Source organism: Lissotriton helveticus, chromosome 8 (genome assembly GCF_964261635.1).
Source record: "Lissotriton helveticus chromosome 8, aLisHel1.1, whole genome shotgun sequence".
Taxonomy (NCBI): Eukaryota; Metazoa; Chordata; class Amphibia; order Caudata; family Salamandridae; genus Lissotriton; species Lissotriton helveticus.
In genome coordinates, this window is record NC_136069.1 from 1,643,884,417 (window position 1) to 1,643,901,466 (window position 17,050).

The window sequence follows — 17,050 nt, forward strand, 5'->3', positions numbered from 1 at the left end:
GTCTCAACGCTAACTGAAATGGGTAGGAGGGAGTTAGAAAACAGTACTAAATTTTAAAAAGCCATGTTTACAAGTGTTTTCTTGCAGACTGAAATATCAGAGATGGCACGTAGAGTGGCAGGGAGTCTGTTCCAATCTTGTGCCCCCAGAAAACCAATGATCTGCCACCCATCTGGGCCAAGTGTACTTTGGGAGTATGGGCAATGTCAGAGGAGGAGAATCTTAGCGACCATGCTGGGATACAGTGGTTAACTCATTTGCCAAGGCAGCATGCTCCTTTTCCAATAACGGCCTTAAAAAAGACAATAAGGGCTTGGAATTTGATCCTTTCTTTCAATCACAGGAAATGGAGAGATTTAAGGAGGGGGGAATATGAGACCTTGGTTTAGGTCTGAGAATCGACCTAGCTGCGGCGTTTTGTACCTCTTGCAGGTGCTGGGAAGTTCCAAATACAAGACATTTGTTTAGTCCAGTCTTGACATCACCAAAGCCTGGACCACTATTTTCCTGGTCTCTATTGTCAGGAGTGGAAGAATTTTTTTTAACATACGCAAAATGCCGAAGCATGTGCCAACCAAAGTTTGAAGCTGAAACCTCATGAAGTGGTCGTTATCCCGAAAACTACCAAGGTTTCTCACAAATGTCTACTCAGTGTGCAGTGACAAATATTCCTCAAGCCACCATGCATTCCAATTACTGACTGCAGGTTGGCCAAAAAAGACAATCTCTGATTTATCCGAGTTGCATTTAAGCTGATTCACCTTGAGCCACTGAACACCCTTGTAAGACATGCTCTGATATTAACACCGTCAAAATCAACTCCTTTCTCGCAGGTGAAAATCAGTTGCATGTCATCTGTGTGGGATATGATCAGGGTTACTCGGTGTTGGAAGGAGTTTCATGATTGTGACAGGTCTGGACGTTGTTTGCCGATAGTGACTATTATATTGCGATCCTGGTTCCCTCGCCTTATCGGGCCTTGTTTAAGAAGCTACGTATTGATGGATTGCACATACCATTTGAAACAATGTTTAGTTTGGAATTGAACTTCCCGCAGAACGAAGTCAATATCACCTTTGAACCCTATATCTGTGGGTCGATTATCATACTCCTTGGAACTAGCCATGAATTCAAACTGGACAACTTCATTTATGCTTTTTAATTATTGGAACCTGTTCCTGTGCAGCATACTGATGAACTCACGCCCTGACCACATATCTGAAGGTTGAGTGTCATACCCTCTGTCTGGTGTACTCAGTAACTTCTAACAGGGCAGTCTCTGTGCTAAAATTAGCCCTAAATCCAGATTGAGACAGGTGCAACAAATTATAGCTTTCTGTGTGATTTGAAATGACTTTCTTTACATGTTTATCTAGAACTTTTGAGAGAGCCGAAAGGAGATATAACGGCCTATAGCCTATCATCATGGTCAGACTTAGGTTTTTTTAAGTGGAAGGAGTTAGCCCTGCTTCCAGATGCATGGCACTTTCCTAATGGATATGGATGAATGCAGTACCGTATTTACTGCTGCATTAATCGTAGGGGCAAGGGAAGCCAAAAACTTTGCAGTGCAGGCATCACTTGGAGAGCCAGACGGAAGACCTTTAAGATAATGGAGTGACTCAGCTAATAGTATTTTAGGGAACTCCAATAATGTAGCAGTAAGTGAGGCGTCTACCCTTTTGGTCAATGATTGCTCTATCACTCGGTTCTCTTTAGTGGTTTACGCAAAAGATTGTTGAATTAAGGCCATCTTATTGTGAAAGGATAGTAAGTAAGTAACCTTTACAAAAGTTAGCTGTCTCCTATAAACAGTAAAACATCAATTTAAAAGGCTGAAAGTCACGATTAAGAACACACAATAAAATTACAGAAGAGATCCACTCCCCCGGCCTTGGTGACCCATAGTCCAGTTTCTACATTTTTGTTTTTGGAGTTTTAGCAGCAGTTCATGAGGTAGAATTACCCCCCTGGTCAGAGTCTTGACTGAAGATTGAAGGTAGGCAAATAAGTGCAAGTTTAAAGTGCATAATGCAGCCTCAGTGTTGATTGATTAGTACAACATGTCTGATGTTAGCCTATTGACGCTTTTTCTTAGCGTGTGCAAAAATGCTCAGTGCTTAATGTGCAAAGCCCTGTTGCTGCTATTACGCAATACGTTAACAGGCCAGCTCCATCCCAGTTCCAGTGCAACTTCTCCGTTGGTCCGGCGGTGTCTGTTTCAGTAGGAGATCAGCAGCAATTAAAATGTTTACCAGGCAGCAGCTTAGTTGTACATCTTCACCAGAGAAGCTTGCGAACACCACTTGTCTGCATGACCATATTTGTTTCTTGTTAAAGATAGGTCTAAGTAGTGAGCTGCGCTCCTGCATCAGTTCCCGGTATATGGTTATTATGTGGACGGCGTCCTCCTCTCCTTCCCCACAGACATGGCAGATTGCTGGCTTCGGAGTACGTAACCATGCGGGCAGATGGTATGCGGATGGCAATAAGCCCAACCAGTGTTTCAGAAACACATCTTTGGTTGTTTTGGAGAAGTTAGAAAGGAGATATGCTTGAGGAGCCGCTTAACTGTAGGACTGCATAGTGAGCCAGCCGTGTGACCGGTCTACTAAGACGGATTTGTCTTGTATGATGGATAAAATTTTGACAATGTTGTTTACAATTTTTTTGAAAATTGCCATGGACCCTGACAATGCCCAAAGTTGCCGTAACCTAGTATCCAAGAAATGCCTAGCTGGGCATGTATCAAAGGCTTCTAGTACCCTCCAAAAGTAGGAAAATTTCTGGCTGCCCTTTTTTGATTTTGTACCAGGTTTTTACGAAAGCGCCTTTTCGGGCCAGCTTTTGTCTTTGCATCCCAAATTCAAGCTTAATTTGCGCCGGCAATGTGTATCCAGGCAACCCGTATATTATTCTCAGGGCTCTTGCAATGTACCATTCAATGTTTCCGCATCTCTCCCTCTCATGGCTTCACTTCCATAGGTGATTGATGAAATAAGTTTAGCCTGTATCACGCTGATCAGAGGAAGAAGGCTTGGTCCAGTGGTCATATTTTTCAGGTTTCTTAATGCCACTGCTATCGTTAGTCCCCTCTTTTTTTTGGCCTCGCATTGTGTTTTGTAATTGCCTTTGTTGTCAATCATAACCCCCAGGGATTTGTAATCTTGTACAACTACCAGCTTGACTTTTGCCAGGTAGCAATTGTGCTTTGTTTTTATTTTCCGGTAATTTATGCACATGACTTTTGTTTTATCTTGATTAATGCTTAGCCTGTTGGTCTTCGAATATTGAGATGTGATATCAAGCAAGCGTTGTAGTCCTATAGGTGTCCGGCTGATGAGTACCAGGTCATCTGCGTATAGGAGATTAGATTAGGCTGACGGCCTCCTAGCTTCGGGGCATGCAAGTTGCTTTCATTGAGTTGGACTGAAAGCTCGGCCATGAAGAGATTAAAAAGTATAGGGGCAAGTACACAGCCTTGCTTTAATCCTGAGGTTGTGTTTATCTTCTTCGTTAGATGGTCTCCTGCCCCCATCTTTACTTGTACCCAGGTGTTACTCTGCAAAAGGATTAGTTCTTTTAGGAGCAATTATGGAATACTTAGCCTTTTTAGTTTTTGCCACAGAATATTTCTGTTTCTATGGTCAAATGCCGAGCTATAATCGATGAAGCAGATGTACAGGGGCTGTTTGATTACAAGTGCAGCAGCTATCATTAATGAGAGGGCGGAGATGTTCGTGGCAGTGCCCATGTCTCTGCAGAATCTGGTTTGGTTGTAAGGTATTGCTTTGATTTCTGTGGCCCATGTTGTTAATTCTTGGAGGAGTACACCGGCATAGTATTTGGCTTCATTGTCCAGAAGAGCTACCAACCTGTACCTCTTTGGGTAGTTCCTGTTGCCTTTTTTGTAGATGTCAGAGATTATTGAGCCCCTCCACGATGACGGTACTGTTGACGTTTGCAGAATTGTGTCGAAGATCGGTGTTAGAACTGAAGCCCAAAATTCTGGATCTTGTTTAAATGGTATGGGTGGGATCCCGTTTGGGCCAGGAGCTCCCTCACGTCTGCCTTTAAAGATTCTTTTACGAACTTGTGTGTTCGTGATGGTGAAGTCCGGTCCCAGTTCTGCTTTAGAGTTTAACTGTGATGATTGAGATTCCAGAGTGGTCGCAGGATTAATTAAGCCGATTTGGGGAGTCTGTTCTTTGTTAAAGTGTGATTCCAAATACGTAATCCGAGCTTCTTCTGTGACGTTGGAGTTAATACACTGGCCTTGCGGGTTGGAGAGAGCGTTAATCTTTTTCCAGAATTCTGCGCTATTGTTGTTTTTGATATCATGCAGAAGCCCGGCCCAGAGAGATTCTTCGGCTTCCTTCGTTTTGCCAGTTTTTTGCAGGTGGCTTTTAGCTGCCTCAGTTCTTGCAATACGTTGGTTCCTTCTTCAGCCTCTGTGGTGTGTAGTTTATCTGTGCTTTTAACTTTTTTAGTTCCGCATTATTCCATCGGTTGGAGCATGCCTGTTGGTTTCGGGGGCAAGTTGTTCTATTTCGAGAGCGTCCCTTTGTATCTCCGTAGCTGTTCCGTAGGGCTTTTGTAAATGCCTCCCAGCCTCCTATTGTATCGGGTTTGGCTGTTTCCACTTCTTTCAAGAGTGGTTTTGCAAAGGAAAGGAAGCCTTCAGGGTCTTTGATACTACATTTTACTCTTTTCTCGTTATTGGTGAATTCTAAGCAGAGTGTATTTGCTGGAAGCATTTTGCGTGTTAATGGCTCTTCTACCGTGATTTCCTGGGGTAAATGATCGCTAAAATCCATGCTCCCAAGACAATAATCTTTTACTTTTTAGAACATGCAGTGAGAGCAGAAAGTATAGTCAATTGTGGTCCTTGTTATTGCGTTGTTAAATGTTGCTGTCTGTGGGCGATCTCCAGGAAATCTACCATTTAGTGCACGGGAGCCCAGTTGTTCAAGGAATGCCAGTAGATTTTTTGAAGCTTTTATTGATATTCCATCAGTGTTGTTGTCTTGAGGCATTTCTTCCCAAGCGAATGGATCCTCTTCTGAATAGATGTCATCTGCCCTTTTAGATGTTTAGATTAAAATCCCCTGTGATTATCCAACTATTTGCTTTCTCTTCTGTTATTATTTTCACTAGTACTTCCTTCAATTGTTGACTCCCTCGGATTTTATCACATGGGTGCAGGTAAAGATTTACGAGTATTGTGAACTCTTTGTTTATTTTATAGTTTATATATTGTGAAAGGATAGAGCGACCTGCTGAGTTTAGTCAGCTGAGTGAGGGGATTCTTTCTTCTTTGGTAAAGGGGAGGTGACGGGCTTCACTATGTTAAACATTACTTTTTCCTTATTTTAAGCCATATCAATCTTTACCTGTAAATATTTGATTTTGGCCTCTTTCTCCAGAAGGTGATAGGATTTTTGGGCAGTCTTATAGGTTTTCCTTTCATCCAGTGAATAATGTTTGCACCATTTCCTTTCCCGAACCCTACATGTCCTTTTACTTGCATTTTAAGGGTTCGTTAAACCAAGGAGCGGATGGGTTGGTCCTCCTTGAGGTTTGTTAGAAAAGGGGAGTAGCGTCTTCCAGTTGGACTTCATCCAGCATTCCAATGAGGTGGCGTCAAGTTCATGATCATCAACCAACATAGCTGTGGATGATTCGAGAGCCTCATTCAGTGAGGGAAGAGATATTTTATGGAAAGATGTGTATTTGTGTTCAGTTCTAATAGACATCGATAGGAATTCAGAGCCTAGGATAAGTATCTTAAAATTGATGAGAAAATGGTTACTCATCAATACAAGCTTTCACACACTCACTAACATACCCACACAACCACTTAAATACCCATTCACACATCTATAGAAGCACTCCAATATCTGCTCACTCATCCATACAGTCATTCACTCACTCACTCTCCAATACTACCATTCACACACCAACTCGCTTATCCAAATACTCACTCAAACAGCTACTCACTTATACAGCCATTCACATACCCACTCACTCAACCATGAAGTCACTCATACAGTCACTTACTCACCCATATAGCCACTGACACGCTCACTCACTGACCAACAATGTCACCCACTCACCAATTCACTCACCCAAACAGCTACTCACATATCTACATATACACCCATATAGCTATTCCCACACCCACTCATACATCCATACACCCATTCACACACACACAAAACCATTCACACACACACTCACATACCAATACAACCACTCAGATACCCACTCACACACCCATACAACCACTGAGACAATCACTCACACCCCCATTCACACACTGATACACACAGTCACACGCCCACTCTGAACACACATCTTAGAGGCAGTATCAATCAATAGTAGTACAACTAGTATACTAATCTAACTTTTGAAGTAGGTTAGTATATATCTTTAGCACCCATAAACTCTTAAAAACACTTACACTCACTTGATGATGTTTTCAGTGATGTCAGCAATGATGGTATTTTAGATGTATTCAGTGATGTCACTGATCAGTTAATGAGTGATGTAATGTGTGAGGTCATAAGCAGTGCATTGCGGGGACTCAAGTTATAGTTATCTCAGCTAACTATAACAACTGAATTTCACAGTTTTTGTATAAGTGAGACCTCAGCCTAACTCATGACATGGTCAGTGGCATCACTCATGACATCTCAAATGACATCACTGATGACATAATCTACAGAACAAGTCAGACACCCACTCAAACCTCAATAGAAAATCTCATACACCCACTCCCACTGCCACACAACCCCCACAATTGATGTCATGAGTGATGTATGTGAGGTCTTAAGCTATGCATTGTGGGGCGCACGTTATAGCTAGATCACCTCACTATAACTGCTGAATTTCTCTGGTTTTGTCCAAATGAAATTTGAGGCTAACTTTAATGTCCCTGTAGCCTGTTTTTTTGTGAATATATAAGGTTTCTTTATTCCTATGTCCTAACTATTACTGCTCTGTAACCTTCGTTTATTTCAGTGAATACACATATATATGCATATGTGTTTATGTGTGTGTATTTATATATCTATTCACTGAAAAAACAATGGTTACAGGGACATTATAGTTAGGGTCAGAGTTCACTCGTACTAAACCAGTAAAATTCAGCAGTTATAGTTACCTGAGCTAACTATAACTTACGACCCTGCATGCACTGCTTAAGGCCTCACATATTACATCAGTAATGACATGGTCAGTGACACCACTCATTACATCTCAAATGACATCATTGATGACATCACCCACAGAAACACTCAGACACGTACACACACCTCTATAGAACATTTCATACACCCACTTCCACTCCCACACAACCCCTCACATACCCATTATTTATCCCTTTTTAATTATATTTAAACATCCTTGTATGTTTAAACTGTCATAATGTCAATACCAAAAGTATCTTCTCTTTCTTAAGCTGAACAGTAAAACTTAAAATGGTTTCCTAATCTTTTATAAAAATACCTGCCTACTAAAAGGCACCCTGTAAAATGATCTGCAATTGCAACAGTGTAAAGGTTTATTTCAAGCATATATCATTTGTTTAATTCTTTTTTGGGGGCATATACTTGGAAAAAGTTAAATAAACAAAATATTAACCACCATAATATCAAGCTTCCAAGGCTAGACCTACTGGCTTAATAATGCTTGTTAGACATTGTTCTTAATATATAATGTTATCTGTCTATCATGCTGCCAAGAAATAACAATAAAAGAAAGAAAAAAACTAAATTCACCACAGATTTCAGAGTATAGGATATTTTTTATAAATAGTGTCAACCTCCGACATAACAATTACATTTGGATAACAATAAATGTGAAAACACGTTTTCTGCTTTGTGTTCATTTAAACCAAACTCTGCACATACACAAAAAGGGTGTCATACATTGAAGGGAGGCATACTGGGATAAAGCAATGATTTGTGACAACAATTGTGGTTGCAAACCACTGATTAGGTACTGGCATCTGATTTGAGGTGATATCTGATTCACAAAGTGGAGGTTATCCCCTTACTGTCAGCAGATAGTGCTCATAACTGATGTGTTCCCAAATAGGAAAGAACACCTACCTCTTTCATGAACATGTGCTGCTTCAGTTGGTCACAACATCTACCCTGCTTAGTTAATATTTTTCAGGCAGATTGTTTTGCAACCCATTTAACATCAATAATTTGTAGTGTGATGTATTACTGTATATGTTGCATCATCAATAGCACCATAATTCGCAAGGTAGTTGGCGAGTATGTACATATTTCTGGTTAGCAATCCGGGATAGTGCAAGAAATTGACATCATATTTATGAGCATCTTGTGCTGCCAGAGCATCACTTATTGTGATGCTCCAGCGAGCAAACCACCAAATCATATTTATGAGGCCACGCAAAGCTACTTTGCATGGGTCTGAATGGCATCATAGATATGGGGTAAGGAAAGGCAGCACACATTGCTGTGCTGCCCTACTTTAGCTAGGGATCCAGGGTGTTGTTGTGGGTGTTCCCATGCAACACCCATGGATTTTGATGCCTCACCAGATTTACAACACCATGTCAACCTGGGGATGCACCAAAATCTTATACCTCCCAAGGTGAGGCATAACAAGGAGAAATGACATTATTTTTCCTCATTTAGTCCTCTTTTTATGTGTGCTGCATTCTTCAGCACGCATAGAAAGGGATACATGCCTCAAAGGATTGTTTCTGTGCAGGAAGGTGCCCCTTCATGCACATACAAATACTGCTGACAACACAAACAAGGTTGCACCATGGTGCAAAAGTGTCTGCATTGGCACTAGGGTGCTGAAACAGTGTCAGTGCAGGGGGAAAGGACAGCAATGCACTGTAATGGATAAATACACTACATGTCTGCCCTTTTACTTTGAGCTAAGACAGCACATCAAGGTGTCTTGCTGCTCTGCCCTATGCCAAAACACCATAAATGAGCCTCTGAGTTCTTAGTTGCAAAGGATGTGAGTCTTCACAAGTAATAAGTCTGAAAATGTATTTTTTAGGTGAGGGCAATAAACGCTGCTCCACCAGTGGAGTTCGCAGAGTTTTGCAACTCTGCGCTCCACTTGGAGTGCAGAGTTCGGTAAAAACTCTGCACTCCACCGCGTGGTTGAATTTGCCTGTGCCCACGGCCCACCCCTAATTGTAATAAAGAACAAAATCACCCAAGACATCATTCTGCTGTGGCTCAGCAGGCACCCAATCTGCATCTCATTAGAATGAAATCAGTCACAATGTACCCCAACAGCTCTACAGACAGTTATAGCAATTAAGATAAAGCACTTGAAAATAGGTCAACTCCGGCAAGAGGAAATAAGGAGGGATGGCTGGGCTCTATCAGCCTGATTCATCAAGGGGCCGTTTTGCGTGGCCCTAATAGCGAATCATAGTGACTCGCTATTGAGGACACGCAAAACGGTATTCATGTAGGAATTGCTAAATAAATAGCGATTCCTACATGTTCTCTATTTGCGAGTGGCAATTTGCTACTCGCAAAAAAAGGAATAACTCCCCATTCATTCCTATGGGCCAAAAGGCCCATAGGAATGAATGGGGAGTATCCCTTATTTGCGAGTAGCAATTTGCTACTCGCAAATCAGATAGCGATTTTAAGGGTGCCAGGGGTGTCCAAAGGACAACCTGTAGCACCCCTAAAATGCACATTTGAACAGGTGTTGCGCACACACATGTCCAAAGGACATGTGTGTGTGTAACATGCAAAAGAAAAAAATGCACTAAAGTGCTTTTTACACTATTTACGCAATTTACCACCAAGTCAGACCTGGTGGTAAATTGAGACCAAATATAGCGATTTCGCTATTTCTATTTGGTTGATGAATTGCATTTAAGGAATCTCTATTAGAGATTCCTTAAATCCAATTCCTCGCAAATATGCAAATTCTTAAATAGCGATTTTTGCATTTGGGATGATAAATACCAAATGCAAAAATCGCACTCGCAAAGGGCCAGATTCTCAGAATCTGGCCCTTTGCGAGCGCAAATCAGCTTGATGAATCAGGCTGTAAGTGCTCTGTAATTGGTTTTCACCCCACTAGCTACATTTTTAAAAAGCCTTGCTTGCATGCTCACTGCCAATCCCTGCTTTTAAATGTTGAATGGGAACACAGCAAAAAACAGACAAAGTTGTCGCTCCAACAAACCGGTAGTCTCTGATGTGTCAGTGGCACACGTGCTAATTGCACCCAGCCCTAAAAAAGCACTTTAAATTCTAAGAAAGAGAGAGAGAGAGAGAAAAGAAAACTTGAGGGCAAGAAACTGATTCAGGAGACACTTAGAAGGAAGATGGAAAGAAAGTGAAGCAGAAATAGTGAGTGGTAAAAGAGAGAGTGAAAAGGGGAAAGAGAACCAGGAAAGGGGATAAAGAAGCAGAAAAGGCAAAAGGGGAAAGAGAGTGGGAGCGGTAGAGGGAGGGAGAAAGAAGCAAAAGGGAGAAAGAAGAAAGTGAGTGTGAGTGTGTAAAAAGGGAGACACGTGCCTGGGAGTAAGAAAGCAAGAGGGGGTTTGGGAGGGGAAATTATTCTTATACATTTCAATTTGTGCGACAGCAGGAATGTGACAGATCCACCCACGAGTTCCTGGAAATATTTATCAATAACCTGTACTTTATGGAGCAGCTGTGAGGCAGCGCAATGGTTACTGACTCCATAATACAGCACGGTATTACTACACCTGCATTACTACTCCTTTATGCCATTTCGAGTTTGAGAGCTGGGATGGGGAATAACATATTACAACTAATGCTTTCTCATTCATTCTTAGGCGTAATTGTACATTCTACGGGCCTCTTTTATGAAGGCCTTGTGCCACTGGTACGTCAGTTTTTCCCATTTTAAAAGTGACGCGACGGCAGCGCAAGACCTTCATAAATAAGGCCCTACGGGCCTCATTTATGAGAAATGACGCATCTCTGCATGAAAGCAGCGATGCGTCACTTCTCAGTGCGCACTCCTTGCGACATACCTGATGCGTCATATTTACTGTATGACGCATCATGTCGCAAGCAGTTACAGATACGTCAGTATTTCTGACATATCTGTATGGTGCAAAAGTGACGCATTGCTGGAGTGTGACACAAATGTGACGCAACCCCAGCAATGTGTCCTTTCACATGGGGCAAGCCCCATGTGAAGGGGCTTGCGTCAGTCTTACACCTGCTGTGAGGCAGGTGCAAGATTTTGACGCATTTGAGTCCTAGAAGTGGCGCAGTGAAATCTGGTAGATTTCACTGCGTCACTTCTATGACCCTTTCTTGCGTGGGAACACCCCCCCTGCATACATTATATCTGGCGCAGGTATAATGTAGCGCAGGGGTTTACAAAGTGACGCATCTACCTACTTTGCAAATGTGGCGCAACAAGGCGCATTTTTTTACACTGCTGGTGCGTCACAAAAAGTGACGCACCAGTGGTGCAAAAGTGACGCAAGGGCTCATGAATGAGCCCCTACATATTTAAGTGGAACAGTTTGCCTTCCCTGATAAAATGCTGGGTGAAAACCTGTGAGTGATGTATTCCTGTATCACTATATCTGGATGTGTCCTGTGCCTCCAGTTACCTTGCATGCTGGGAAATATTACAAATTCACTTGTCATTTTGGGGAATTAACCAGTTAGAACAGGAAAGTTGTAGTCCACCTTTAAAGTTGTAGAAGCCTGGTCCTCACCCACAGATTCAGGAGGAACATTGTCCAGATGGTACTCAAGGGTTCTGAGTTAATACTGTGCCATTGAACATGCGCTGTTCCTGACACCTAAAAGTCAAGGATTTCCACAGCCAATCCCACAATGCAGTGAAAGTTTTTTTTTTAAGTTTGAAGTTTATTGAAGTATAAAGAAGCAATGACAGAAAATGAAGAAACAGTCATAAGTTACAAAAAACAAGAAATCTCTCTTACAAAATGGCAGATCTGAAGCATATGCTATTCGAATGTCCTCCCATTTTGCGTTTCTGGCAGTTGGTTTGGTCCCAATTTCAAAAGATTTTCAACTTTAGTTTTTCCTTTTCCATTGTCCATGTTTTCCTAGGTTCTCTTTCCCCTGTTTTCATTGATTCATCACACAAACATAAATTATTTGATCTTTTGATTGCCATTGCTTTACACCATATTACGTCACATTGGAAACAGGCTAACGATGTTTCCTTTAACGCTTGGTGGAACGCAGTTTGTTTTAACCATCGTCTAGACACTAATTTTGTTTCCCCCATTTCTCTAGCAATTAAGCGTGATCTCTTATGGATCCCCCTTACTGAATATCTATCCAGAATCACCAGACTCCCTCCCACTTCTCCAATACGTAATGTTGAAGTTCAAAAACCACCGTGATTGCATTTTTTCTTAATTACTTTCAATGTGTTTAAGTACATTTACTGCTTATTTCATATCACTTATGCGTTTTTATTAATCAACTTGTTCCTTCACTTCCTTATGTTTATGAGCATTATTACATATTCTATTTTTCTGTGCAGTGAAAGTTTTTTAATACTGTGAGCACCCCAGTAAACTACCCAGCTTTTGCCAGACTCATCGTCCATGACATCTGGAGGTAAAATGGAGCCATTGACAGTGCATTCACATGGCGTATAGTTCTGTGCTTTTAAGAGGCCTTGGTAACAGACATAGCATTGTTGAGCAGTGATAGGAGCATGACTCTTTTCTGGTGTACAGTTCAGTGCCTCTGCGAGGCCTTTGGAACGATGATACTTCTGTGGAGCAGAGAGGCGCGTGGATGGCCTGTGTACAGCAACGCACGATCATGGGAGCAGGTTGGGTCAGACACCACAGTACTACTCCGCCCACTCGCGAAACAGCATGGAATCTCGTGTAGTTTTATGGTAACTCTGCTCCGCGAGCTCCACCCAGGCCTAGTCTTTTTACTGGAAACCCCAAAAATGTTTTAGAGCTTATCTCTTCCAGTGAAGTGAAGCAGAGAAGTGCCATGGTTACTCAGTGGTGGTGGTGGTGTAAGCAGTGGACCCCATTGTGCTAGTACACAACAATAAAACGAAATAAATTATTACCCAGGTAGAGGTTTTTCTCTTAAAAAGGGAAGGTATGTTTATTACCCATAAACTGTTAAATATTATGGTTTAAATTACAAATATATACATCACATTGATAGAAGTAACTTTGGTAACATCTTCAAAATCTGTTACACGACTAGTGGGTCCTCAACCATATTACTACAAACTCCCCTACCTATACAAGATTCAACATGACAATATAAATGGATGTCATTATAAATAAACCTGTGCACAATTAGTCCTTGACAACAGAGAATAAAACTATGTAATAATTATAGGCCACAATGAACTCTATAACAAGAACAAAGTCCAGCCGGACTTGGAATTTAATTCAATGTTTTGAAAATGTACTTAAATCAGACGGACAAACAATAAAGCAGTGGGACACAGTCCTGCATCCACGATGCTACACATACATTTAAACATACAATCACAGTGGTATTTCAGGCAATTAGAGATCGTGAGCAAGGAGATTGTTTAGCATACACTTGCTTCACATATGCGGGAAACATACAGTTTTGGCACATAATAGTACACTTAATGTTTAGCCCACATATAGTGTCGACGGCGTTTCGATCCAATTATATTAAAGGATCATCATCTGGACTTTCAATGTCAGCCTGAATGTAGACAGCCTGGAATTGGTCCAGACCGATGATAAGGGTAGATGCGAATAAGTTGACGTCTGTGGTATAGGTCTAATATCAGAATTAAGCCCAGGTATACAGTTATAGGACAATGATGTGACCGTCAAGGTAGGCGGTATCAGGGAGAAGGGTCATCTTCCTTGATTGGAGTCTTGGCCAAATTGCCGTGATATTATGCTCCTTAGGTTCACGGTGGAACCGCAGCAAAAAGTCCTGGTGCTCGGTCGCGCCTAGGCGCGACCGTGCACCAGGACTTTTTGCTGCCTAGGACTTGGTTGCTAAAACACTTCTGAAACCTTGGATAATAATTTTAGACCTGAATCCATAAACTAAAGGATTTAAGGTTGGTGGCACACAAAAGTGTAGAGTATTGAGCAGTACTGTACTTTCAGAAAGACCCTTCTTAGATGATTTATTTAATGCTAGCACAATCATTATTGAATAGAAAAACAACATAACTATTAGATGTGATATGCACGTGCTAAGAGCCTTCCTTGTAGCTCCTTTTTCATGGAGCTTTAAAGCTGCACTTAGTATCAGACTATATGACAGGAAGATGAACATCAAGTCTGACCCCATGACTGAGCCACTAAAGCCCAGTTGGTAGGTGATAGTGAGCGTGATGTCACTGCATGAGAGTCTAGCTACGGCTAAAGTTGAACACAAAAGGTGTTGAATAATATAATCAGAACAATAGGTCAAATGGGCAGTGAGGACTGGCACAGGCAAAACCAAGAAAAGTGACCGGAAGATAATCACCACCATGACCCTTACTACAAACTTGTTAGTTAGAACTGAAGTATACCTTAAAGGGATACAGATGGCAACATAGCGGTCAAAAGCCATTGCCACAAATATGCCTGATTCTATTATAACCAAGAAGTGAATAAAGAACATTTGTGTGAAACATCCAAATGGGCTAATGTTCCTTGCATCAAACCAAAGGATGGCAAGGATTTTTGGGGTGGTGACCAGGCAAAGAACCAGGTCTGCTACAGAGAGCATGGAGAGGAAATAGTACATGGGTTCATGAAGCCTTTGTTCCCTGTATATTATTAGAGTGAGGAAAATATTGGCCACTACAGCTGAAATAAGAAGAAGCCCCAGAAGAATAGAAAATAAATCTTGCCACTCCTGCAGCCATGGGAGAGAAGTAAAGGCAAATTCTGCGACAATTGCGAAGGAGGAGTTGGTGGCCTCTGTCATCATTTGCAATGGTATAATTCTGAAAACCTACAAAGAAAAAAGAGAAATAATAAATATTGATATGCTATACATGAAGTCAAATTAAAAACTGTCATGTTCGATTAAAATACTTGGCATCTCTTTACAGATCCAACCCAATACTGTAGAGTCATACAACATATGTTTTTAAAATACCTTTATATTCCCTTCTGCCATAAATGATTCTAATGGCCCTGAGTAGCAGGTATACATTGAAACTGATGGAAAAACAACAGAGCACAGTGATTATTAAAAAGACAGAGAAACCAATTGCTTAACAAAAATGCTTTCAGTTTTATAAAAGTGTAGTGTTTGTCAGGATTGAATCCTACTGTCTAGGCGAATGACAACATGTTTCCCAGGGGAGTGGGCCTTGGCAGCCATTGCTGAGTTGCAGAAGGTTACAAGACCATCAAGTTGGATTGAACTCCCAATATGGTTATGATAAATGTGGGAGTGGCCTTAGTTTGAGCAGGGCTCATCATCACACCGTCGGAAATGCAATATGAGATTGGTATTTGTGGCTGCCAGAATAATATTTTCATAGCATATGCCTAATGCAAACTTGCCAGATTGAAGCTCCACAATTACCCCCTATGAGCTCACTGCTTAGAGCCAGGGTACTTGGGGAAAGGGCTGGGCCTGTTGTGTCAGATAAGCCATGATATGATAGAATTGACTTACATTCAATTAGCATATTTAATTTACTTGTAAGTCCCTGATAAAGTGGTGCTACATGTACCCAGGGACTATACATGAAATGCTACTTGCGGGGCTGCCACAGATATTGTGCCACCCACTTAAGTAGTCCTGCAAACATGTCTCAGGAGTACCCTTCCAGGCAGGGTGTGCAGTTTTAAACTGCTGTTTTAACATGGCAAAATAAAAAAAATTGCCAAGCGCAAACCTTCATTTGTAATACATATAAGCCACCCCTAGGGTAGGCCATGAACAGCTCTAAGTGCAGGGTATTTAAAAGGTTGGACATGCACTATTAGGTTTTATATGTCCTGTTAGGGAAAATCTCCTAAATTCATTTTTCACTACTGCAAGGCCTACATCTTCCAAAGGATAACATTGTTTTACCTTATTACATTTGATGAGTGATAATTCTAAATTGGGAGCAAATAAACATTTGAGTTTGATGTCTAAAGAATTTTAACATAAAGCCCTCTTTAATAGTAAAATAAAGTAGGATAGGTATTCACAATTTTGAAAATGCTGCTTTCAGAAAGTTGCCATTTTCTTATCCCAAGCATTTGGTGTCTGTTGCCTGTATCCTGGGTCTCATGACCAGGTGTAGTTGGCTGTTGCTCCTTGTGTATTACTCACAGACAGGGGGACAAAGGGGAGGTAGGGATTGGCAGGATGGGCCACTCTAAGTTTACACAAGTGAGGAGCTGTCACCTACCACACACATCACAAAGTCCCTGCCTGAGAACTCACAAAGGGCTTTGCCACTAGTATATTGTGACCACAGACAAGCTTGTGCCAGGCCTGGGAAGTAGGACATTTCAAGCACATCTGGGGAGCTTCCCAAACCTCAAAGTGGGCACCCAGTATAAACATTGGATCTTACACCGCATCTCTTCAGTACATATCTGGACCTGTGGTAGATTCAGAAGAAGAACTGCTGTGCAGTTCTGCAGAAGGACTGCCACTCTCGCTGTCCTGATGCCCTTCTACCCTGCAGCCAGAGTGAAGGACTGGACCTGCCTCTTAAACCCAAACCCACCATGGTGACCCCAATGGCCACTTGCCTATCCTCCTAATCAGAAGATTCAGGGACAGAACAGGCTTCCTCCATCTTCTACACAGCACCTGGACTCTGCCAACTGTGATTCCTCTCCTCACAGGTGGTTCCACTCCAGTCCTGGACCCTTGGAACAAGGCCTGAAGGTGCTATACCAGACCCAACTGTGGTCCCAATAGAACCGACGCATCAGAGCGGCAGCACAACCAGAAGCTCCTTATCGGAGCCCCTGCACAATGTGCTCACCAAACTCTGCATTGGGAATGCTATATGGTTTATATCTGGCACTGCCCTTTGCATCACTGCCCCGAGCCTTCCAGGAACAACTCCTGTGCAA

The 17,050-nt window shown here is 41.8% G+C and overlaps 1 protein-coding gene across 1 annotated transcript; it reads right to left on the reverse strand.

Moving 5' to 3' along the window:
* Positions 1–14,000: 14,000 nt before the first annotated feature.
* On the reverse strand, positions 14,001–14,942 carry LOC144774056 (olfactory receptor 56A4-like). Its single transcript, XM_078659087.1, has one exon. The coding sequence runs from the start codon at positions 14,940–14,942 to the stop codon at positions 14,001–14,003; it is 942 nt and encodes a 313-aa protein (XP_078515213.1).
* Between the last annotated feature and the right edge of the window lie 2,108 nt (positions 14,943–17,050).